Source organism: Aulostomus chinensis, chromosome 9 (assembly GCF_037954235.1).
Source record: "Aulostomus chinensis isolate RoL2024-O1b breed Wild chromosome 9, RoL_Achi_v1.0, whole genome shotgun sequence".
Taxonomy (NCBI): Eukaryota; Metazoa; Chordata; class Actinopteri; order Syngnathiformes; family Aulostomidae; genus Aulostomus; species Aulostomus chinensis.
The window spans coordinates 8,365,366-8,391,793 of record NC_141328.1 but is presented as its reverse complement, the minus strand read 5'-3'; the positions used below and the strand labels follow the sequence as shown (position 1 = coordinate 8,391,793).

At 41.2% G+C, this 26,428-nt stretch overlaps 1 protein-coding gene across 4 annotated transcripts in view; it reads left to right on the top strand.

Annotated features, from left to right (window-relative positions):
* anks1aa (ankyrin repeat and sterile alpha motif domain containing 1Aa) overlaps window positions 1–26,428 on the top strand; it is a 68,103-nt gene that overhangs the window by 24,722 nt on the left and 16,953 nt on the right. For 3 of the 4 annotated variants that reach the window (XM_086213530.1, XM_086213532.1, XM_086213529.1), the window contains 12 exons: window positions 190–265; window positions 374–475; window positions 568–654; window positions 795–964; window positions 1,587–1,649; window positions 2,142–2,274; window positions 3,052–3,095; window positions 4,412–4,505; window positions 8,617–9,110; window positions 18,840–18,890; window positions 20,534–20,603; window positions 24,398–24,510. In XM_086213530.1, the coding sequence (XP_086069656.1) occupies window positions 190–265; window positions 374–475; window positions 568–654; window positions 795–964; window positions 1,587–1,649; window positions 2,142–2,274; window positions 3,052–3,095; window positions 4,412–4,505; window positions 8,617–9,110; window positions 18,840–18,890; window positions 20,534–20,603; window positions 24,398–24,510 (1,497 nt within the window). The remainder of the gene's footprint in view (window positions 1–189; window positions 266–373; window positions 476–567; window positions 655–794; window positions 965–1,586; window positions 1,650–2,141; window positions 2,275–3,051; window positions 3,096–4,411; window positions 4,506–8,616; window positions 9,111–18,839; window positions 18,891–20,533; window positions 20,604–24,397; window positions 24,511–26,428) is intronic. The other variant, XM_086213531.1, reaches the window with a different exon arrangement.

Genomic DNA, 26,428 nt, shown 5'->3' with positions numbered 1-26,428 from the left:
ATGAAAACATGACCTTCTCAGTCAAGGTAATTAGATTGATCCTCATTGCAATGGAGGAAAAGATGAAGAGGCAGATGTCTGTATACAGCCAGAGTTTTCTCCATATTTATGTCACACATGGGCATGTAGTCCTCTCTGTGTCTGAACCCTCTCTGTGCATGTTGCTTTTTTGGTTTGTTTTTCGGTCAGACGGAGAAAGGCAGCGCCCTCCATGAAGCTGCCCTGTTTGGGAAGACAGATGTGGTTCAGAAACTTCTCAGTGCAGGTCAGATGGATGTTTGTTCCTTCACTCCTAATCAGCACAGAAATTAACTTAATTAAAACCAGCACTCAAGCTACTGTTGCACAATCACCTCCTTTTGTCATTCATCAGGTATCGATGTGAACATTGTGGACCAAAAGGGCCTGACAGCGCTGGACACTGTCAAAGACATGCCCTCCCAGAAGAGCCGAGAGATAGCTGCTCACATCCAGGGTAAAAATGAAAGGCAGACAGTGTTGGTGATTCATGTCCTTTTGATATCACATTTGCTAGCTGTGATTCAGTCTCCTGTTTATCTGTTGTAGGTCTCGTGCCAGGAAAACCACCTGATATTGACCTTCCTCCTCCACCAATCCCTCCTCCTCTGGAGAGTCCCAGCCCACGGAAAAAGGGTAAGATTTATAAAATATTATGGTGTTGTATCACCATTTTGGTTTGAAGGTATCATCCTGAGTAGGATGATACAATAAGAGTTCATTATTCTTTTCTTGTCTTGACTTTGTTTTTTTTAATACATTTTGCATTGTCATAGGTGACCTGGAAAAAGTGAGTGAGTTGATCTCGGGGCTGGCCCCGGGGCCTGAGGAGGAAAGCCCATATGAAGCTCTGTTTGAAGCTACCTCTTGCCACTCTCTGGACAGTCTGACCAGTGGCAAATCCTCTGACAGGGACTCTGGACGGCCAGATAGCGAAGCTGGCAAGGTCAGCAGTAGTTAAGCTAAAAGTCAATTTCTCCTACAGTCATTTAGACATTCAGTGGTGGAAAATAATTAAGTATTTTTAAGTAAATGCTGTACTTCAGTATAATTGCGTTACTTCCCTCATGTATTTGAATTATAGGTGACTTTCACTCCACCCCATGTCAAATGAAATGGAAGTTTTTGCATAAAAATCATAACAAAATCTGATGAAAATTTTGCACTTTCCAACTCAAAACAGCACCAGAATACACAAACATCAAATAGCATATTCTATTTGATGTTTGTGTATTCTGGTGCTGTTTTGGGTTGGAAAGTGCAAAATTTTCATTTCATACTCTTACTTTTAGTGCTTAGGTAAACCCAATGTCAAATGCATGTGTTCTGAATTGTGTCTTTTACTTTTACCAGTGTACTACTTTATCTGTATTTTCTACGTATACTTCAGTAAAGGAACTATGTAGTCCGTTTGTGGTGATATTGTGGCTGGGTTTTATTTGAGATTAAGTCTCTTAACTCCCACTAGAGGGTGATAGTGGTCCTCTCTCCATATGATGGGGCTTCTTGTGGTACATCAGGGGTCTTGCATTGCTTGTCCTAACTCTGCAACCATCTGCTTATCACAGAAAGATCGCCCGATTCAATTGTCACATCCTGGCCATGGTCATGAAGAAGAAGTGAGCTCAGAGGTGAGGAGCAAGGATTAAAAACCAAGGAGAAACTTGTTGCCATGTCACACCTGTACGGTTTGGAGTATTTCATGAATGTTCATGGTGTTAAGATTGCCTTCAAGAGTGGATTGGACAACGACACAATGGTTGCTGGAAAAATCTACCACTTTGAATGCCATGACCCTTTTCATGACTGCTCTCTTCACGGCAGCTGCTTGAATCAAACGGCTTTTTAATAAATATTCATCTGAGTGCAGCCTGGGAACACAAGCAGTGGGGGAGAAGGAGGGAGAGAAGTCGAGTGGAAAAGAAGTGAAGAAAAAAATTACACAACTCGCTTGACTTGCCACTTGCCAAGATGAATCATTGTGAAGAAGAAAAATGCTTTTAATACTTAGCATTTTCCAATTTTATTTTATTTTACCCGAATGAATTCTAAATAACAAGTCATCTCTGCTATATAGTCTCTTTCAACCCTCTTCCCTTAACACTGCCCACTGCTCTCTGCAGGCCCTGTATACGAATAGCAGTATTGATGAGAGGGGAGAGCCGGTGGAAGAGGAAGAGGATCATACTTATGAGTTGTTGTTGACTGCACAGACCAAAGTTCCACCATCCAGCCAAGAGTCCCAGTTCCATAAAGGTAACTGCTTTTCCAGGAGGTATTTTTGTACATGATATTTGAGGGATCTTTTCCTGGCTTCCCACATGTTTGTGACCTCTTATTGGTGGCGGGATTATAGCAAAGCTCCACCAGCTAGCAAGCGTGAGAGCCTAAACACCCTTGGCTAACTCTTGTCTTGACTGTGTGTGTGCCGTGCATGAGCAGACCCTTCTTAGCCCTTGCTGGTGAATGGCACTGCATGTAATTGGATTAAATAGGATTAAATTAGGAGCCCATTTTTGATCCTTCACTGTTGATGTAGATGTTTAAAAACCAACCCCTCTGGCTTTCCAGCTTAGTCAGCTTCACTAGCACCATTAGAGAACGGCACAGAGATGAAGGGTTTGGGTTTAATCGCCAATGTCATCGTGCCTTTGCCCATATGGATGAAGGATGGTGTTATAAAAAGAGATTCTTGACTGTTTTTTTTTCCCCTCCTTCCACTCCTAAATTGAACAGAAATGTGTAATGATTATTATCTCTTGTAAATCTGCTTCATCATTGTCTGCATATCCAGCGTGACTTAAATGGCTGGAAGATAAATGGAAACATGGTCTGACTTGTAGCTCGATATGCATGCATAAAACATGATTTTATTATATATCACTCTCACAATCTCTCAACATAATGTCTCTCTTGACTATCACAATGGTGGTACATGATTGGTAACTGAAGTAATGTTGAGTTATCAAGCTCTTATATTTGAGATGATACATAATTCGTCAATGTACTAATTTATATTTTCTGTCTCCTTAGATGAAAACACCACTGTACAATCTTCCAATAGTGTCCTACCTCAGGTACTTATAACTCCCCTGCCTTTATTCTCTTGTTTCTGCACATTTACAGCTACTTAGATTAATCATAAAGTTACATTTTGTTAAGATTTATTTCAGTTTTTATGTTTAACAGTTGCTGAATACAATTATAAGACATATTTTTGTGTAGGATTTTTGCACATCCAAAAAAAAAAAAAACTGCACCAACTTTTGGGAATTATGCTTTTTCCCATCCTCCTCAGAGCCAGGTCTCAGCTCCCTAATGCACATACAGAGGAGCTGTATGTGCATTAGGGAGCTGAGACCTGCTAAATAGCTCTGCACAGTGAATGGTAATGGATGGGAAGAGTTAGCATACCTCTGCCAAAAATAATCAAGCACTTTTTTCTCCTTTTGCCTGGATTAGAAATACCTATGCTTCCGCATAACATTCATGTTACAAAATAACACAAAATTGTGAAACTGTACTTTTAGATTCCCGTATGTAGTCTGAGCTTCTTTCTTGATTAAAACAGGCACAATAATTTCATGCAGCATTTAAAATTATAGCATTAACCAACAAAACTAATCATTTACTGAAAACTAGAGGAGCGAATGCTACTAAGAACCATGGAAGAGAGGATGATGAAAACCTCAAGACAAATCAAGATCTTGAACCGTCCTACTATGACTTTATGGAAATATGCAAAAGCCTCCCTCTCACTACCATTCATTATGCTAAGCTAACTAAGCAGGTGCTAGTGGATCTCAGTTCCCAACTACACAAACTGAGGAATGAAGGGTATCCATCTTCTTGTGTGGCTCTTGGGTGGATGACTTAGGTTTTTACATTAATTTATTGTTCTTTGTTTATATAATGAATATGAGGGCCTCCTTGAACTCTTAAGTCAGCAGTAAGTCGTAGTTTCCCTAAACTGGCCCTTATAACTTTGTGTCTTTATACATTTATTGTCCATTAAGGTTTTAATATCGCTACCACCCACTCATAATCCCACCTGCTGCCCACAGTTTTTGCTCACAGCTTTAATTTTATGCACCTATTTAATTTGCTGTGCTCCTCAGTTGCCCAACACTTATAAACGAGCAGCATGGTGACTATCTGCTGCCATTTGAATCAAGCCACATGACGGTTGATGTTAGCAAACGCACCATTGTTACTGTCAGGTAGACCCTCAGAAGGACAACATTATTTTTCCTTTTCTTGTTAGGCTCATTGAAAACTTAACCTGGACTATTAATTGGCTGCCAGTCCAGAAAATGTTTGGGAGGGATGTTTTGATTGGTTTTGATTTGATGGGAGTAGACTTGTCTTTCATTTTCTTTCTGTTATAAATCAGCAAAAACCCACCGCCCCAAATGACCTCAGAGCCCCAAGCAAGACGAAAGACACTCTGCACCTCCCTGGACGGGCGGGCCCCCAGGCAGCAGCAGGTAAGTTTGAACACAAGCCTCAAATTTTAGTGATCTAACGAGAAACGAGTTGTGAGGGCAAGGAAAGATGGACAGGACACATCAGGCAAACAAGCCGAGCGTTTCAATGAAATGGAAGAAATGCATTTGATTTAGACTCGGATAAGTGCAGCCCACAAATTTGTCATGGGCGTTCTTGAACAGCAGAGCAGATTTGGCTTGTTGGCTGCAGGCTGACTGACATTCTTTGGCACACAGGTTAGACACGTTTCATTGCCAGTATATGAAACATAATTCTTGGTCCGATTGTCAGATCAACATTCTTCCTTAAAGCTGGATATGCCACGTCATCCACTCATTCATGCAGCCGAGGCCTGGGGTTGTTGCTGATGCAGATATCTTTATTAGCCTATTAGTTTGCAGAATGTTCACAGGAGGGTGCATGTATTTAGCTGTTGCACATTAACAGAAATAGACACTATGGAGTGGTTGCAGAGATATAATTATAATGGGAATAAGTTTAAAAACAATAATTTGAAAGAATTGGCACATGTTAACTATCCCTTGTTGGTGTGCATAGTTTATTTTTATGAAAAATGTTGATTAGTGTCTGTGGACAAGTTGATCTGCTGGCAGGCATTGAATTGTAATTTACATAGAAATACAAGCTGACATCATCATATATCTTGGTTTGCGCATCATCAAAAAAAGAAAACTGAACCATGTTCAATGTTGAACACTGTTGAATTTGTTTGTTCAAAAGATTGCAGTTGTTTAAATGTGGAAATGTAAGAAACAAACGGCCAGTTCATTTCCTTTTCCCTTCCTTTAGGTCTCTGGTGATTTATATTCTCCATTCTCTCTCTCTCTTTTTTTTTAAAGCCACAAAACCACAAGCATGGTTTTGTATCTAAATAACACACTCTTTACTTGTCCTTTTTTTGTTCCTGCACATCAGCAAATCTATAAGCATGGGTCCCACTTTTGCGCCTTACATAAACCCAAACATCTGTCAAAAGGTTTAGCTCAGCTCACGCAGCAATGAGTTTTATTGTGTGTTAAGCTTTTGGGGATCTGATTTCTTCTACATGTGGGGACAACCAGGAACCAGACCTCAGCACACGATGCGGCAGGTTGGGGTTATGCACAGCAGTACTTGGACGTTAATCATCAGTGCTGTTCTTAGCAGGCCTATACAATAGTGACTCGTAGGAGTGCACTCATTGTGAAATTCGGCGTTGATGCTGAAGGTTTTTTTTTGTTGTTGTTGTTGCTTCTGTATTTTATTTTACTGCCCCTTTTAATGTCAAATAAAGAAAGACATCGCTATTCAATAATAATAATAATAACAGAACTCTTTTATAGTTGGGATTCACCGTAATATCAACAAGTCAGTGTTGTCTACAGATTTATATTCCTATAAATAATCAATCTGTATCAATCAGAAGGCTAATATGTATACTGGCCCAGTTTTACTTAATTCTCCTCATCTTTGCTCATCAACAAGGAATAAGAAACATCATTTAATGTTATTAATGAGCTTTTCGAGCGGTAAATATCTGATATCAGCCAAAAAGTTGTCATAAAAAATTCAGTAAGTGTATTTTAAAGTCTCTCATCCTTTTGCCGCACTATCTATAAATGAGCACACTTTTAATCATACAAATTCATTTTTAAAAAACCCTTTAACCTTTTTTCAACTGACAGAAAAAAACAGCAGCTACTGTTATCTTACATGTCGATAGGCTCATAACACTTAATATTAGTCAGTACCAGTATATGGCTGATCAATCAGTGCATCTCTGGTAACTGGTGTTTCCTAGACCCCCCCCCCCCCTTCATAGTTTGTACAGGGTTTCCCAGGAATACTTCTCTGAGTAGTAACATCCTGTCGTTGACCACAGACAGTAATAGACATGAGGTTGTTTTTTTGTTTTGTTTTTTTGCAGCAGAAGCAAAGAAACAAACACAAATTTGCAGATTGGTTGAGTTGAAAGCAACCTGATCTGTTTCACATCTCATCCAGAAGGCTTCCTCAGTCCTTTCTGACTGGTGCAGACAGTCAGTCAGACACTCAACCACAAGTTGATTTTGTCTAAACCCTCACTGTGGCTATGATTACTGAAAATCATCAGACAAGGGTGGAAACTTCAAGGCTATCTTTATTTTTTACTGGTTGATCCAATACTTAATCACAAGGGTTCAGTTTCATAGTCATGCATTCTCCAATTCCTACTCGATGAGAAGCTGTACAGTTTTAGCCCTTCACACTCATTCACTGTTCTGAGTGATGGTTTCACACATGTACAGAGCACCAGTGGAATTGCAACAGATGGATTCACAGAAAGCACCTGTTTGAACATATGACAAGCTACATTTTGGATGAGCAACAAGCATGGAATGGACTCCAGATATTCCTTTCAGCAGATGATCCAGATTACATAATGTAGCTACTATTTAATATGACAAAATGCCCATAGGTTTCTGATTGACTTTCAGCAGAGTTTGAAATGTCTTGAAACGGTGTAGTGTTTTCCACATTTAGAGCATGAATTGACTTTGGACGAGGTTGATGGTGAAGTGCAGCACCACTTCAGCATCCGCAAAACAAACATGACATCATAGATGACATATGCCGCTCAGGGTGCCAAATGAAACACTCAGCCTGCCTCTGTAGTTATCTCAGCCGTCTACTGGAGCTGCAATAATACCAGATTATGTCTGTGTGTGCTTCTAACAATGTAGCAGGGGTGGTAGGGGTCTCGGCAAGGGTTAACACTCTGTCAGATTGTTGGATCCAGGCGTGATGTGCTCACAGGGCGTTCACACTCGCTAGTTTCCAAGGAGGTGTGGGTGTTTGGCCGTGGTCCTGACATATGGGTGCAGTACACTCACTCACCCCTTATATCACACACATACCACTTTCCCAGAAGTTCAAGTGTTTAGCAGCTTGTGCAAAGAGTCCAGGGCGTTGTTTGTCACACTTCTGTGCTTCAAATGGTCCCTGAAACTGAAATGGGGCAGTTGTTGGACTAAGCTTTGCATGTTGAGTGATATAATCCCCCCGTGCTGCAAGTACTACTTTCAGAACTCCTTTAAAGTTTTTACTGCATGTGGAAGAGGCTGTGCAGGTCCCTGTCATTTCTATGTTGTCCCTGCCACAGATTCCTGGTCACCAAACACTCAATCCAGTCACCCTGACAGACAGTCCACACACGCACGCACGCACGCGCACACACACACACACACACACACACACACACACACACACACATGCACACACACACACTCCTTCTCCATGTGTTGCCGGGTTAATTACCAGGATGCTGGCTGCTAGAGGATGGGACGATTCAAATTTCCATTCCTGAGCCGCTGTTAGGGTCCAGAATTAGAAGTCAGGAAGCACAGAGGGCTGCTGGCCACACAGCACGCAGACAACAACATGCATCACTGTAGCGCAAAATCTAGAGGCACCAACTTTCTTGTCCTCAGAGAGTTTACTCTGGAAATGAGTCTTAGGTGGCACTAATTCCTCTGGGAGAGGGCGGAGGAACAAGTAATTGTTTTTAATTGCTCATCTTGTTAAGGAGTTGTTTTTGTTGGAAGAAGGGAGGTAAGTTGAACTCCTCTTGATAATATTTCAGTGTCCTCATGTTTACTTTAGTTCTACCTTGTGGTGTTTGTTTTGTCCTCTAGTTGGTAGTGTAATAATGTGTTTGTTTGTATGACAGTTTAAACAGTATCTTGTGCTATTGTGGGAGAATTGACCCAGCTGAGAAGTTGGGCTGTGGGAGGAAGCTAATTAATGAAAGATGACTGGCTCCAACTTAGAACATTGGCTGTTACAAAATACAGGCAGTCAGGCACCAGCACATCATCATCGTCATACGGCTGCAAGCTGGTTGTGGAATTCTCAAATTTCTCTTGCCAACATACGCCTTCCCCTTTCTCCAACTTTTCTCTCTCCGTCAGTCCCGGTAGGAAACAATTACAGATCTGTTTCAGGGCTTATGTGGGCGGTTTCTTATTAGCTGTGCTCTACGGATCTGCCTCTCAGTCTTAAGTCCACTTCCAAGCTCTCACAGATACTCTTCTCTTCACTGACCTTGTCATTCCACTTTTCTGTTTCTAGATAACTCCCAGGTCAGCCCGGACGAGGGAGCAGGTGTACCGGAGCAGTTTACTGGTCTCCTGCATGGATCTTCCCCTGTGATTGACTGTCGAGAGGAGCCCTTCAGGCTTCCAGGTGTGGTGCCATCCAGCCAGGGCCAGCCAGAATCAAAAGGATCTGCCAAAGCAAAAAAGCAAGCAGCTGCAGCTGCACCGTCACCTAGCCGTCCCAGTATGGCCGCCATCCTGACAGACTGTGATCCAAAAGCAATTTATGCGACTGTGAACAAAGAGCCCAGAGACTTAGGGGCTGGGGGAGCTTGTGGTGTTAGGATGCGACCTCCTGGGGACCTGAAGCTGGCACGCAGCCTCTCCAAGTCCGACTCAGACTTGCTTGTTTCACCTCCTAGTGAGGAGGAAGGAGGACTGGGAAACCGTAGCGAGTCTGTTTCTAACTGTAGCACTGGGAAGAAACGGCTGGAGAAATCCCCCTCTTTCACTTCAGAATGGGACGAGGTAAGTGAAGTCTCATCCTTTTTGGTGAATTAAGTTACTAAGTGTACTTCGGTGCCTTTGATGTAGTTACGCAGAGAAACACTGACCGCTGCAGGTTTTAATAATATGAACATTTCACTGTTTACTATGTTAAAAAGCTTTAGAGGGCAGAATTTTGCCAGAGTCCTGGGAAAATCACCTTTAAAAAATATTTTCAAGACACAAGATCCAAAGCGTACTTATTTATTTATTTATTTATTGGAAATTAACACATCACAACTTGACTGACCTTTCTATGTTTTTATTAAAAATGTAGCCGGTTGGAACGGCTTCAAAGACATGAGAGGCAGGACTTCCCTTCAGTCTTAAACCACAATAGTGTGTTTAAACAATAAAATGGGTTAAAGTAGTTTGGTTGAACCTAACAATTCAAGAAGTCGTTGCCACAAAAAGTTTGAGAGGGTGAATACAAATATGCACACTGTGTATGAGGACATTGTCTTAGATTCCTCTCGTGTGCACAATATGAAACCCTGCGTCACAAAGTTCCCCTTGTCTAACCTAAATCAGCTTTTATTACGGTAATCTCAAAATCACAACTACAAGATCAGTCACATGGTTCTGACTGCAAACTGAATTCCAACTGAGATTTTTTTCTTCACTGTGTCAGCTCAAAGTCCACTTTACTTTGAACCTGTTAAAAGAACTAATTTGATTTTTTTTTTTTCTGCATGTCATGTGGCATTGCACTGATGCATTTTTGTATTCTCAGTTCTGTCTCCTGTTTATCACAGCAGGTATGGCTAAATATACCGCCCCCACATTTCAGTGCTTTAATACTTTGACGCAGACAAAAAGCTGAGTTGAGCCAAAGAAAGAGGAGATTAGAGAATACAAGAAGGGGATAAAACCTCTGAGGAGCTGAGAGAGTTAGACAAGAGACGAAGATTTGTAAATTGAGATTCTGAGAGAGAGAACACACGCGTCAGATCTGTCTTCCCTCTGCCCCCTTCTCATCTTGCAAAGGCTTCACACTTCAACTTGAGCGTTAGTGGAGAAGGCCAACTGAGATCATAGGAACACAAAAACACTTCACTGAACACTGAATATATTCATTTCAATGCTGTTTTGTCAAAAATCCCCTAAGACTCTACTTGAGGTGCACAAAAAAGGAAGATAAGGTCAGCACATTTCAACTTGATCTTAACTTATATGGACTGTAAGATTCAAGTGCAAACAACAGTGAATGAGTAGTCACGCAAGCCTGAGCAAATATCAAGTGTTTGTGTTTATGCTATTTCACTGTTTTCTTATTGCAATCATCTTATTGTCAGCTGGATTAATGATTTCCTCTTAGCTTTTCAGCTAATTGATAGCATAAGCTGTCCCAATTTGATGTATTAACCAGTGTTTCAATAATTTTCCGCCCCGGTATTTTTTTGGACTGCGTCATGCACTTGTGTGCCTGTTACGGCTCTCCTCTACACAGTGAGATTAGTTGAGTTACCCAAGACCCGATCTGAAGAGCCAGAGTGTGCTGAGATACGTCTCTGCTGTTCTGGGATGGGGTTTCCTCTCAGGAGGTCCTGCACTTTCTTACCTCTCTCTCCAGTATTAGGAAGTTGACAGAACAGGCCTGATTCGTGTCTGTCAGGATTATTTTGTGGAGTATTTAAAGAAATACTAAATGCCCTTGGTTGTTGACAGTGGTGTGACTATTTTTGAGTTCCAATCCTAAAATGTGTTTTGGGACGCAAAACAAACAACTCATCCTAATTATTAGGCTATATACTAGGGCTGAACGATTTTTCCATTCTTTATTGAAATCACAAGAAAGCTAAATATAGTATCTAAATCATATGAGTTACAAAATATGCTAAAGGTAAAATAAAGTGTCTTAAAACCTGCAAACGATATTCTGTACACTTAAGAAAACAACTTTGTTTCCGAAAAAAACCCACCAACATTTTTTTTTCAATTAGAATGTTAATAATGACGTAAAAGTGATATTCCATCCAATTGCAATGTCAGACAATATCAGTCTAAATAATCACATTTAGATTTTTTTTTTTTAATTATTCAGGCCTAAATCAAGATCACGATTTTTGGCTGCAGCAAAGATCTCTGCACTGTATGCCCCTGAGATATGTGCCCTTGACCTTGACCTTGGACCATAAAAATCTTATTTTGTTCAACTTTGAACTGACATACAACATGATTCCATTACATGAAGGTGGCCTGGAGACATAAAAGTGTAAAGTATTTGTCAAGCTTTCATTTAGATTTAAAATAATTGTGATATGGGTTGGAAATGAATTAAAAATAAATCAGAAATAACTGTAATTTTCATATCCCGCCTATACGTCATCTCATACAAACACCATTGTTTGATGAAGATCCCTGCAAAAATCCCAACAATAACATTTAAATCTATTTTGCAATGAGGATATTGATGTAAAAATTCCTTTAATATTGCAAATCAAATTGCAGTATCAGTTAGTATAAGATGTTTGTCTAAATTATGCACTACTGTTGTATACTACTGCTAACTTGCACTCCCTGCTGAATGAGACAGTTGATAACGGTCATTCTCCATCCTTAACCGTGGAGCTCTTCTGTGCATTCATGCCTCTCGTCTCCTCTCACCCACCGTGAAGTGGTGAGTGGTCAGCACAGAAGCCAGTAAGAGTTCAGTACAACTTGACAGCATGACTCATTCATTCTTATGAAGAGCCAATAAAATCCCGTCTTTTAAGTTTTTATTTCTATGAGCAGCACAAGGAAGGCTTTTCGCCTTGACATTTATAAACATCAACAACATAACTTACATTTATAGTTGTGTCAAAGTCTGCCAAGGGGGCACTTACGGAAAATTGAAGGTAATATCCGACTATAGTGACTAACGAAAACTGACTTTAAGTCCGTGCCAGTCTGCAGTCTGCAGCATATTGTGTGTCCTGTCAACACAATGACATGTTGAGAGGGGTCCTGCAACGTGGTATGTAGCTACGACATGCTAATACTTATATTCTATTCCAGAGATGATTTAAATCATGAATACCTCTTTTAATCTAAAATATCACGACAAGATATTAATGCCACATTTTCTGACATTCCATTTGTATCAATATCTACTAAAAATACACAGCCTAATCCTGATTTAATATAGTATTTTCTATTGAATTTATGTAAGAGCGAAAGACACTGTTCCTGAGATATTTTCCTCCTTCTGCAGGACATTATGGTTCATTATGGTGTGGTGAGAATGCATTCAAAAGAAAACAAGCCTGATATTACTGTAATGTTTCCTTCATCTTCATCTCTTTTCATCTTCAGTCGCCTCCTCTCTTTTGTGGGAAGATTGGGGAGTATTGATTTAATAAGAAGATTGTGGCGGCTTGATTTTCCCTAACCGATAACTAGAGACATGAATTTGACGTCATTTTAAGTGTTGACACAAATACTCAACCATGCCAGCATGCTGGTTTCTCTGGGGTTTTAAGAGTAGAGTAGACCATAATGACACACCATGCAGCTTGACAACATTAGCGCTGCCTGTGACACTGATTGGCTAATCTGAGAAACCACTGTGCTCATGCCATATGCCAGTGGATTCAAAAGTCTGGATGTAGTCTTGAAGAGAACATCCTGTGTGCTTAAATCTTTTAAATCCCCTTTCAAACTTTCAGGTGAAATACGGGCCACGTTGTAGTCTAATTATCCAGTTTAACGAACACCCCACCTCGTCGGACTGTACACGAGGGATGCGGCTTTTTCAAGCGTGACGGCATTAAAACAAGCACGACAGCACAGTTATTATAAATGTCTGCTTTGTCTCCCTCGGCTGCCACTTATCATCCCGGAGCTCTTCTACTGTTCTTGTGTATGTAAACTAAAGAATTGGTCTGATTGTACAAGAAAAAGATCGTAGATGAGGAGGCGAAACAGAAGGTATCGCTGTCCTCTAACACAAGCATGGTCTCCCATGTGGCAGAACAGGTTGTATTATTGGCTTCCCACTGTAGAGGAGGTCTTATCATTGAGAAGGAGATGCACTTCAGGCAATGGCCTCATTTATGAAGGACCACACTAGATTGTCTGATACAGAACTGGCTCATTTTAAGTCGATCAGAATCCCTAAAGGCTTCTTTCTTCTTTAAAATAGGCTGCCGGCATCAAAAATCTTCCTGAATTATTAATTTATCCCTTTGGAGTGCATGTTATTTCCACTCCAGTATGTCACAAGTTTTAAGATGGTTTAATACTAACAGCGGTCTTCTTTTTGATGTGATTGTCATCCTTCTATGTAGAACAAAACCTGCAGAGGAGGATGCTAATCATGATTTCGGCCCTGATGAATATGTGAGCAGGGTTCTCTTTGTTCTGCTCGCTGTTAAACTGTGTATGGATTTTATTTGTGCATGTGAAGCAGAACAATACGTCTGCCAGTCAGGCCAGTAGAGCTCACAGTAAAGGGAGCCAAAGCGAATTCATAATGTTCAAACCCTGAGCTGCAGTGTACAAAATTTAAGCTCTTCTGTTTCAAAAGGAATGTTAAGAAGAAGCTGGTTGCAGTGGCAACTTTGCCAAAGGCAAGGATAAATTATTTTTGCTTTTTTTTTTGTTCAATTAGATTTTGTTCAATTCATAATTACAGGCTCTTTTTGCAGTTGAAACTTGTTGGTCGGGAGCCTTGGAGCAGATGTTGAATGTTTTGGGGGGGGTTTTTGTAGGGGAAATATTTAATGTTAATGAACTTCACACTTGTGATTCAGCTGCCATAGAGCTGTGAGCTGAAAGCAAAAAAAAAAAGCAAGAGAATCTTTCTTGTCCTCTTCCTTTCAGGGAATAAGCCGGCTTTCGCTTGAAAAGGAAATATTCACGTTGCTGATATAAAGGGCATAGCAAAAAAGGAGTGTGGAGAAAGTAGTTAAAGTTTGATTGGGCGGAACCAAGCCTGCACTTTAATGATGGCAGAAGCGTCCCCTGAAAAACTTTCCTCTCTATCCTCTCTCTCTCTCTCTCTCTCTCTCTCTCTCTCTCTCTCTCTCTCTCTCTCTCTCTCTCTCTCTCCCCCCCCCCTACTGTTGCGTGCTCCAAGATGCTGTGGTAGCCATCTTGCTGGTCACATCTGGCTGCTCTGGAATACATGTATGTGACAGTATTTGGTCAAGCGGTCCCAAGATATTACCAACTTGGCACCTTGAGACATACACACATATACTCTTTTAGAAACATTTATTCCCCTTTATAATCAGGTTTCTTAAATATTCCTGTTCTCACACCCTCCCCCCATCTCTCTCTATATCTATATGTCCCTGTCCCCCCTCATCTTCTTTTCATGGTTTGCATACACTGCCTCTTGTTTCAAGACAAGGAGATTTGACTTGCATGAGGTCTTGGCCTTTGCATCTTGCCATTTAAGGATCTGTGTGTGTGTGTGTGTGTGTGTGTGTGTGTGTGTGTGTGTGTGTGTGTGTGTGTGTGTGTGTGTTTTGTGTTCTTAAGTGCGTGTGTGTGCTGGTGTGTAAAGCGCATGCTAATGTGGGATGGGATTGGTCCTTGGGATCAGACTGAAGATGACAATCCAGGGGGCACATTGTGTGGGCCAGCAACACTGAGCTCCACAGATGGGAGGAGAGAGAGCGTGAGGGAGACTGAGCCGTAGACATAGAGGAGAGGGCCGCCATCCCCAGCCCTGCACTTTTTAACTTCATTTTCGATTCGAGCTGCAAAGATCCTGTAGCCACTATGAAACCTGCTTTTGTGAGTATTGATTCCTTTATAGGCTGCAGGCCCACTGGAGACTCATTAATCTTGTCTACCTGACATTAAAGAATCGAGTGAGAAAATAATTGATTCTCTCTAGCATTTATTTAGATATTGTATTCTTTGTTTTATTATCATGCTTTTATCAGGGCTTCTTTCTTTTTTATACTCAATGGAGCACACCAAATATAGGTGAGCCTTGAAGCTCTCCTTCATGCTACTTCTGAATGTGCTCTTTTAATCTTTTGTGCCATTTTAATCTCAATTCATGCAGCATTTCTATATTTTTTGGCCTTCTTGTATTTCCAGGCTGATAAACTCAAAACAGCTTTTTTTATTTTCTAGTAGAAGGAAACTCTTGCTGTTTTCCTTTTGGAAAGTTTTTGACCTGCTGAGATCAAACTAAACTCAGTGTGTGTCTGTGTGTGTGTGTGTCTGTGTCACAGCCTGGTGCAAACAGCAGGGGAAATCTATTCTCTAATCTCCACCACCTAAATTCTTCTAGTCTGGCTACTGGAGAGGGGATGCTTTCTGTTCTGTGTCGTGTGACAGATTAAAGTTCGTTTTTACTTCTGGAAGATTTTATTTTCACATGTACAAAAAAAATTAGAGGATCAGACTTGCCCTAAAAGCAGCGGATGACCTTGGGCTATCATTGTGCTATTTCTGGATATAGTTGATGGGACTGCTGACAATGCTTTGTCCCACTGTGGCATTGAGGTGTTGGCACCTGCTTTAACTGTTGTGTGTTTGTTCTCCCCTTGATATCATTCCATAGTTTTCATCCAACCTCTGTTTGAGTGCCAGCTTCCCAATTTGAGGCCGGCAGTCAGGGCACACACACACACACACACACACTCACTCACTCACTCACTCTGCAACACACTTTTGTTTCACGATGAACACGTTGAGGCATCCTTTAACTCTGTCACCTTTTTTTACTCGGAGTTTGAGATTCTTGAAAACTATTAATGAACAATAAAACAGTCATCCAGACTTGCAATCCTGCTGTTAGAGGAATGATAAATGGGTTCATGTGTCTTTAATCTCACCCTGACCATCTCTCATCGCGGCTAGCTCTTCAGCTGTTTGACCTCCACCTCGCAGATGACTTTTGACCCCAGCTCATTGTATCTCCCTTCTTATAGTGAACCTCCTTCACAATGGCCCCCTCTCCATTTCAGATCTTTCTCTTAATCCAATCCTGCTGCACAAAAACACATTTTCTCGCTCTCTCTCTCTCTCTCTCTCTCTCTCTCTCTCTCTCTCTCCATTAATTCTCATGGCACAGAGCTGTGTAGTCCTTCACTGTGAGATTCACTGGCCTTTTTCTTGTTGTGGATATGTTCTACCTTGTAGAAATCACTGGGATGTGTCCCCTGGTAAAGATATTTTTACCCAGGTCCAACACTATATCACACCTGCCTTTCACGGTGGCTAGTTCTAAACCTCTTTTGGCCTGGCTGGTATTCCTTTTACATTACAGGACAGGGGAAGCTGATACACTCAGACTGAATATCCAAAAACTGTAATTTGCCCTTCAATGACTCACGAATTCTCAACTCAAGATGATTTTCCTTGCCTGCATTATTTCTTTATGACTTCATTTCCAGGCAAAAAAAAAGGCCAGCCACATTCTTTTAGCTTGAAGCTAATGGAGGCTGAATTGTTGTTGTTAATAGTTCTTCTCCATTAGCTTCTACCTAAGTATATTGGTAAGGTATCTTTTATCTCCCTGACAGCTAAAGAGATACAGTAAGTTTCATGTCCCGTGATAGATTGCAGCCCTTTATTATCCCTCATGTGTTGATTTAGGATTGATGCCAGTAACAGAAGCATCCTCTGTTTAGTCCAAACCGTGGGCCCTCCACCAGACAAGAGCGCTGCCCTGTCCTCATTATCACAGGAGCTGCAACAGCTTGGTGTGTGAATGATTTTACATATTTGATGCATGATTAATGCCTCAGTTCATCAACGGCTCCATAATTGGCTTTATTGTCTTGCTGAGGCCTAATTATTTAGGCTATTAGGAGTGCAGCCCTGTTTTTATGAAGCACACTTGAAGTAGCATCTTACATCTGTGGTTGAGAAATTTCAAATGCATTTAGAGAGACATCTTTTTCCTGGTGCTGTTCAGACAGCTAGCAGGGAAATAAGCGCTCTCTTTACTGATGATTCTATGTTTTCTGCAGCGTCCCTTTTGTGTTGTATCATCTGCAAAGTTGGCCATGGTGTGGGTGGTGGTGGGCACCCTATGTTATAGACTTCAGACAATTTGTTGGACGTTCTGGATCATTGTTGCGTTCCTGTTTCCGGGAATATGCGTGAACTACGCACAGCTCTTGCGCAGAAATTGCGAAAGTGACACTCTACATCAGGGTTACTCAAATACAAATGTTAAAGGGCCACAAAAATTTTTTCAATGAGTCAAGGGTCCATTTATTGAGGTCGTTCAGGCCACATTCATGAATCCAAAACAATTACGTCAGGAGTGGGTTAAGAACACTTTTCTTTTTGAATATAAACACAAAGAACCCCAAGGAAAAAGGAAAAATGTTTTTCTGTCCTATGGTGAATCTAGCCTCTCAGGAATTCCAAACTAACATAGATGCTAAAATGAAACCAAATGTCCCTTTCAGTTTAACGAACTGATTAAACATTTTAAAACTGCTCCAAAAAAAGTGGAAGTTAAAAAAATCACAGGAGTGAACTCTGAGTGACCTAGTAACAGGCTGTCTGTGTATCGTTGGCAGGGGATCAAGTCCCAGCTAATATATCTTGACCTGGGAGGTGGGGGGTGCGAGTGAAGTGCAAGTCTAGTCGCTCTCGGATTATCAGTGTACCAGTCTTTATGTACTGCACGAGAGCAGGGTGTAATATAAACCTGGCGTTTGGGCTTACCAAACAAAAAAAAACAAAAAAAACCTCTGGCCATTGGAGAAACCTCCCGAACCTCCCTATGGCCAGTCTACCTTGGCATGCTGACTCAACCAAAACACACAGTGAAGGAATAACAGTTCGGGGGCTGCAAATAGGCGGCCCACGGACCACCTATTGAGGATCTCTGGTCTACATTGTGACATTCAAATGGTGTTTACAAAAACCATTGGAAGGGAACATCATTTCCCCCTCTGTCTCTCACGGGCTGGTGCTGGTATTCCATTTTTCTGTTGGAAATGTAGTTTAATGGGTGTTGTGTGTCTGACCTTTTTCTGGCCAGGATCAACAACAGCAACAAGACTCCAGCCGGTTGGCACATTTTGTTGAAAACTGAATGCTGAATATCTCCTTTCTGTGTGAATATATTACATTTTATTATTCATCACCTTCTTTATGGAGAATATTTTGTTTGAATTTCACTTGGTCATTACTAAAGCATGACATGAAGAATGCAGATGAACACTCCTACCAACAGTAGCCACTTATTTCAGCTCACTCTTTCGGGTCTTTGCTAGTTAACAGCAAAACTGACCATTCAACATCTATATTCCCATGTAATTGCTGGTGCAACTATCATGATCTTGATATATGTAGGATATTTTAGAGTAACTTTTTGCAAACGGATTATAATATGATTTTTTCATTGACCTTTGTTTCACACTTCTCCTGTTTCCCATTGGAAGGTGCGTTTCTTTTGTTATGTTAAGAATTATAGTTGGACATGAACTTACAGAGAAGCCATTGTTAAAAATGTGTAGTATTGTACTTAAAACTGCATGTGTTCCCTGAAGGCTCTGTGTCTCAACAAAATTTAGTTTCTTTAAATCTCCATCTTAGAACCCACTGAACCTTCAATAATGTAATCATCACAAACACATTACACCAGATATGTGCAGTTTTCCATTTGAAGTGATGAATAAGCTACATTTAATACCAACTTTGTAGGGGAGGATTTATTTTATAGTCCTGGCATTACCCTTCACAGCCTAGGTAAGTGATCTCAAGGGAAGAAAAGCAAAATTTTGAATTCTCTCTCGGCAGAAACTGGCGACTTCTACCACAAAACCGCGAAGATCTAATTCCTTTGACAGCGTAAGATGTCCATTCTCATGAATATCTTCTGGTCCTTTTGGGATTTGGTTCTGTCCTCTTTGTAGAGGTAGATGGGATTCTTTTAGAGTTCATGTGCCTTTTCTGAATGATATAATCAGAGTGATTATTCATTTCATCCTCCAAGAAAGTCAAAAAGCTTTAATTAACTTAAAGCTATTGAGGCTAACAGCAGCTTCTTTAAATAGGTGCATCATTCTTCAATGATAGATTTCCCTCTCTGCTCCTCTGACAGGTATTTCTTTTCCAATTACACACTGTTTCACTGTTAAACATCTGTGCACTGATTGATGAGAACAAGTGTAGTCTCCTGATGGCATTTATTGCTCAATATAATTCTAATAATGGGGATATATAACCTCTAAATAGGCTTTTAGAGTGAAAAAAATCAAGTCTTTATAGCCAATGGTAATGCTGTCACTTTTAGACTGAATATCATAACACATTTCCAAAAAGGCACAATAAAGATGGATATTCTCTCCAATTCATAAAACGGTCTTGTGCTCAAAAAAGACTTAGGGGTGACAGCGCCTGACAAGTGTGACAGCTGTACTGTCAATCCCTATGTCGTTCCTTCATATATGCCCCGTTGTCCTTGCAAGCCCTGGATTGGTTTAAGGGTGGAGCCATGTTTCTGTGCACTGACAGGTGTAATATTGCAGCCTTATTGCCCTCTGCTGCTGCTGTGTACCTATGAATATATTGAATGCTAATGACACATTCTCTTTCTGTATCCCCGCATGCCTATGACATTTTTGATATCGTTGAATATTCTTGGAGACAGCGTCTTGGAAATATTCACATGGACAGTGTGAACGTTTTCTCTGTGTTTAAAGCTTCAGCAACGATGCAGAATCTTACAAAGTTGCTTAATCGATAGAGGAAAAGTTTTCATTTTCCTTGACATTTGCTTTATGATCTTTATCGGCAGTTTGTGGGCCTGGGACGTTTGTATGAATCAGTGTTGTTTTGGCTGCAGGCAGCAAATAAAACGCTGCCTGTTAAAATGACTCTAATGCTGCTCGATGGTGCAGTTGTTAAAATCACCCTTCAAATATGTTCATAAAACAACCCTGACTGACTTTTTTCCACCTAGATAGGCCCTAATGCTGTCATTTGCTTTTGCAGGGTGATACAAATGTTTGCTGGTTTATTGTTTAAAGGGACAGCTCACTACAAAATCTGCCAAACAAAAAAAACAAACCAACATATTCTCTGGCCTGTTGTGTTATTTATCCATCTAGATTATTTTTGAGAGCTGCTGAAATTTTGAGATATCAACCATAAAGATGTCTGTTTTCTCTGAATCAAATTTGTCTTGAGGAAAGATGGATTCGATTTACTTGAGCAATGATTTTTGGGAAGAGACATTACTGGTTTTTTGTCAATTCGAGCTCGAAAGCATAAAAGAGAAGACAGACATTACTACCAATGATAGGCAACTATATGCACTTTTTATCCCAAAAAACCCGATGAATGACTGTACAATTATGAGGAATATTTTGCAATGAACTGTCCCTTTAAGGCATGGGGGCATGTCTTATTATTTTTCCGGTGAATGGTGGAGGCTAAACCATGATGCATCTTCCAGGTCTGATCTCCCATTTCTCTTCTTCTCTTCTCAGATCGAGAAGATCATGACACTGATTGGTGCTGGCATCGATTTTTCCAGAGATCAGCAATATGCGACACCAGGTAGAGTATGATCATTACTGCTGCTCCATGCCGTGACAGCTGCTCTGTTAAAAGAAAACACCACCACATCAAAATCTCTTTGGTAGTACTATTGCACATGTCGGGGAAAAAAACTTGTTTGAAGCCTTTAAGAGCTGTGCAAAGTCTGATAAAATAAGTGTTGGTTAGCGCTGAAGTCTACCAGTTCAAAGATGAAAAAAAAAATTCTGGTAGTTAAAAAGAATGTGAGGTTACCACACCTTTGCGGCCCTTCATCTCTGCTCGAGGGAAGCAGCTCAATGCTACATAAGCTGCTTCGAACATAAAACACCTCAAGAGATTCAAGTTGAGAAGCTTTGTGGCTCTGCAGCATCGATTTTTGACCCTTTTTTCAAAAAATGTCCACGGGGAGCCCGACAACGTTTTAAGGGTTCAGTTGGAGTTCAGAACCTAAAAAAGTTGAGGTTGGTTATTTCCATGCTTATGCTGCTGTGGCAGTACAGTACAATTACCCAGAAATGAATCTTCATTGAAAGCTAAGTTTCTGTCCTGATCTCTTGGGGCAACGACCAAATTACGGCAGTTCTGCCAGGTATGGATTCACATTAAATCAATTAGTGCCAAATTTCTGTACCTGAGAACACATCTGGGTGTGAAAGTAGGGACCATTTGAAGTCTAGGGTAATGGTTTGCTGAACAATCTCAAGTGTTTGTTACACTTATTACAACCTGTCATGGACTGTGCTTTCTGCATTTTGTTAAAGTTGGCATCACATCTAACCTGTGGAAACACCTGTAAATGAAAAATATGCGCTGATGATTGAACCGTATTGAATAGCCGGGGAAAAAAAACTTAACAGCCACTGCTAACTTTAGCAGCGCGCTTGGAAATTAGGAAGTTTAGACTTACCAATGAAATCAGAGTTTTGCATCAATATATCTTCACTTTCAGAAACAGGAAAGAAACTCACTGAATACACTTTGCATCCATATTTCAAGGAATTAGTCCCCAGTTTTTATGTCTGACACAAATTATATTGTCTTAAGCCAAAGCGATCAGGTAATAAATACTAAACTGCCGAGTCTACCAGTCGGTCTTTATCACTGACAGGGTTTCGTGCCTATTTGCAAACATTCTGAGCCTCCGAATCAGGTTCACAGCACAACACAATGTGATGATACATGCGAGTGATGAGCAAATGTGACCACACCCCTCGTTAGCATTGAAACAAATCTTGTTTTACATTGGGTTTCAGTTTTTACCAGGTAATATAGCTTGTCCCTGCAGAACATAGGTGACATTGGTATCATTCACCCTGGTACAATACATGCACTGGCCTCTGGTGCAACGTTTTCCATCAACGGGGTTCCTGCTTTGTTTGGTAGACAGAACCAAGGTTCAGAAAATCTTAAATGGCATCAAAGAACAAAGCACCCGAGAGGCACATTATTCGATCTAGAGTCTCACTTTGTTGTTTTGTCTTTGTGTGAAAGATTCTCTACCTGCTCTCTTGTGAGTGTTCAGGCTTTTTTGAAAAGTCTTTTGTCAGAGGTGATGGAGGTTGTCTGTGGACTGTAGATATAAACCTGAACAATCGATTCCTTCCCTTGAGCTTTTCACACCCCTTCATTATTCAATACTCACCTTCAGTTTACACTTTGCCTGAGCTCCATTTTAATATATTAAAGCAATGCAGCAGATGTACATTCATCCAGCGTTTTCTGAAGTCTTTCGCCCTCTTGTTTGTATGCCCTGCGCTGGAGTGAGCTCTTTAAATATTAACCACTACCTATGTCATGGGATGAGCTCTCTTTTTTTTTTAGACTTCAGGAAAGCTGAGACCACTGCAGTAAATTAGCAAGCATCCCCTAACTGGCAGCATGTCTTTTGTCTATGAGATGCTCTGCATTCAGTCCTCTGTAAGACGGACACAAACCCAAGCAACGTCTCAATCAAGCTGCTGTCAGCAGGCTATCAGGGGACTTGCTGGATAAGAGGCTCTCTGTTTGATGCACATGTGAGAAGCGGCAACACTTTTTTTTTCTCCTCTCCCTCAGTCAGACCAGCGTTTGCTTCTTTTCAGTGTTGACTGGATGGCTCTGATAGCTGATTGGCCCGTCGCCTGCTGCTCCCTATACTTTCCTCCTCTCTGCTGATCCTCATCTACAACAAAAAGATGATGTAAGACGGTGAAGAAAACCTTAGAAGTATGATTCAAGAGATGCAGGAGCTGCGGCCAATCAAGAGCCGATGCAAATGATGATAGATGGGGTCTGTGGCTACCACCTGCAGGGTTTCAAGGGGAGAGAGAGAGAGCGAGAGACATGGGGGAGTGGCAGTGGAGAGCAATGAGGAGAGAGAGAGTGTGTGAGTAAGGGAGGAGAGGGAAATTGCAGGCAGCAGAATTGTGCCAGCCAGGACAATAGATGGACGCCACCTCGACATTTGTAAGATTTGGCAGCCCATTTCGCCGGCAGTGAGAGGACCACAGAGGCTTTTTTTAAAGTTGCTGCTGCTGTTGGACTCGACCACATCTCCCAGATGGTGCCAGTCTGAGGAGATACTGTTTTTATCACTGTCTTGTCTGCAGAGGAGTTCATTCTGTGGGCCAGCTATTACTTAAGTGCTCTTTGAAGTATCTGATTGGATCCTTGAGTGGATTTGTTCCTTGATAAATATCCAAGCTCCTGGAGTGACTAAAACAGGATTAATGACGTGGGACTACTCTCCGGATCAGGATTGGTTTTGTAAATAGAAAACGGGGAGGAGAATAGAAGCTTTAAAATCTGCATTTGTACATTTAGTTGCAATGTCTGTTGTTATTGTAAGTTGCCTGCTTTTATATTATCTGACAGCCTGCACAAGGAAATAGCTAATTCCGAAGGGTGTATAGTTTCTAACTATTGTTGAAATGCAGTGATCAATGAATAAGAGGGAATGACAGCAAATGTAGATGTTCTTTAATGGAACTGTCTAATAACTAATTGGAAGAATGCACTTTTGGATTTAATGTTCCATTAGTATGTCCTTGCACAGGTGACGCTCCTCTCAGCTGCTGACAGCTGTCACTGTCGCTTCTGCACTCAATCGATCTCTGCTCATTGCAGTTGTTCCATGCGTTTAGCCGCTCTGCATTTCCTGTCGGTGCTGTCACTTCTCACGTAAACACTGTCGTGTTCTCAGGTAGCTCCCGTGTTTTACTCTGTGTGGTGGGTGACACGCCGCAGGATGGATCTGTAAATCACAGATGAACCAAAGATCTCCTGCTCCTGCTCACAAGTTCCCAAAGAAGTTCCCCCTAGACTGAGAGAAAGCTCCTCCCCTGGGATAACTCTGCTGCTCCTGGCGTACCCCTCTGGGTCCTCAGCTGCATTTTTATTTTGGGTAGAAAGTGGCACCTCCTGAAATGGGACCTGTAGACCTTTACCTTGGTTGGATATGAACTGTTGTTACAATTGCAACAGTTAAGTGAGGCTGTGTGTTGTTTATAAATATGTTCTGGTTGACTTTCATGGCTGTGCATATAAGCTAGTAGACAACCAGCTCATATCCTTTTTTATTTTTTTATCATCTCCTTCACCCCTGAGAGCAGGGGTACATCCATCCATCTTGGGTAATTGTGGTTCGGCCCCCGCTGTCCTGCGGGAGCTGACGCCCTGTCCACAAAGGACACTGTCTCCCCTGCCTTACTGTTGCTGGTGCACTCGGCTCTGCTGGCCGAGAATGATGTGGCAATGCCACGTCTCCTCCTCAGAGTGCCGCTGCTACCGGCTGAAAGGTTTCTCCCTCCTGAAGCGCTTTCCCCTGTCGGCAGGTGCTGCAGGCCGTATCCTGGACCAGCCTGTTGGAGACTGGCTGGAGCACGTGGGGCTGCCGCAGTATGAAAGCAAGCTACTCCTCAATGGTTTTGATGACCTGCACTACATGGTGAGTTCCTTCCTGTTTTTGTAAATGTCTTTTGTCTTCAATAACTTGTCTGGAGATCTTGAATGTATAGTCTCTATTATGTTTTCACCTTTTTTTTTTAATTATTTCAACCAACTACACTCTGTGTTTCTGATTGAATGTGATATTCACATTACCCCCAGACAGAGCTGTCAGATGATACCAATTAATATGTAGGGAGATCAATCAGCTGAAATCCTTTCATGACCACACCCCTTGCATTATGATACTGATTTGTGTTTCAGCAGATGCAATATCTGTTTACAGGTACATGATTCCGTATCATTTACCACAGTCTTTGAGAAATTAGAAATATTACTTATTTAATGTCGGAATTCGCTCAGGCTTCTGACCGCCTATTAAACTGAGAAATCACTTATGTTCACTACATTCACTCAACTAGACTGATATATGGCTGGATTCGTGCAGCAACTCTGATATCATTACACCTGGTTGTATTGTTAAATCGGTTTTATACTGAGCTGCATTCTGGACTCCCTGACACTCTCTCCAGCTCCTCTGTCATGGCCTCTCAGTTACAGTCAGTGAGTCGGCCGCCTGAGCAGCAGCTGATACCCAGCCAGAGTGGAGAAGCATCTCAATGAGCAACGGGATGCTGCTGAGCCCACAGTGTGTGACGCCATGAAGAGTTGGCTCTGTTGCTTTTGTCAGTAATGTGAACTGATGGAAGAGAGAATAGCGAACCCAGCTGGCAGGCCAGCCTTGTGGGCATCTTTGAAAGGGAACAGCCATCTTGTGTATTCAAGATGAGGACTGTTCCTCCTCCAACAGGACTTTGACACATACAATACAACCAAATGTGTATACTTTGGGACAATTTATGCCTTTTTTTCAATGTAGTAGTGGAGAGAGACCAGAAATGCAGGTAAGAAGGAGAGTGACATACAAACAAAGGAACATAGATAAAAGTAGAACCAAGGTCCATATTTAACAAATTTTATTGGATGATAAATTTTCCCAGAATCTATAATGATGAACTTTATTTTTCTATAATTTTAAGAGTATGTTATGACACTAATCAGACATTACAGTTTAGAATGTGAAAAAGTTCAAATATCTTAAATAAGTAAAACCCAAGTGATACTAGAAATCTAGTTATGTGTGGTCAAATTTAGGTCAGCCAAGTTATTGAGTTCTGTCTATTTATTGTATCATTAGTCAATATAGTAATTGTTGTGACAGACATACTGCTGAGTATATATTAAACCTGTGTAATTTGTGGGAACCTCTCAAGGTTGCAATTAAATGTGCACATGGAACCAACTAACAAGAAATAATAAATGTAGCTTTCAGGAAATGTATGTGCAGGCCAGTTAAGTTTTTTTGTTCAGCAAACAAAGTAGGGGTGAGGGGGTCACAGGCCAAATTGGTGGGTGAGGCATGTGGACCCAGCTGGAGTACCAGGGGTGGTACACCTTTCAGCTGTGGCTCTGGAAGTGTAGCCGTGGACGGGTGCAGTATACCTCTTAATGAAATACTACAACAAACAACCTCAGTAGTGTAGCAGGTGGTGTGAGGAAGTGAAGCGGATTGAAACACATTCAAAGACAAACAAGAGTAAATGTTGTTGCTTTTGACACAGTCGATCTATGCATCTAACACAATCTGGACAGTCTGGATGAAACCTGCTTTTAAGAAGCAGAGAAAAAAAAAGTCACGGGCACCCTCATACAGTTTTTACATATGTACAACAGAATACACATAATTGTGCATCTGCTCCCATGTTCCTGGATGAAACTCTCTCGACCCATGAATGCATATGCATGAGTAGGAACAGTGCAATTTGTCATTCTGCTCTCCTGCAGCAGGCAGAATACAGTTGAAGCTGCATGTATTCGTTTGTCCATACCAGACCGTGTTTTAGCACAGGATGCAATGA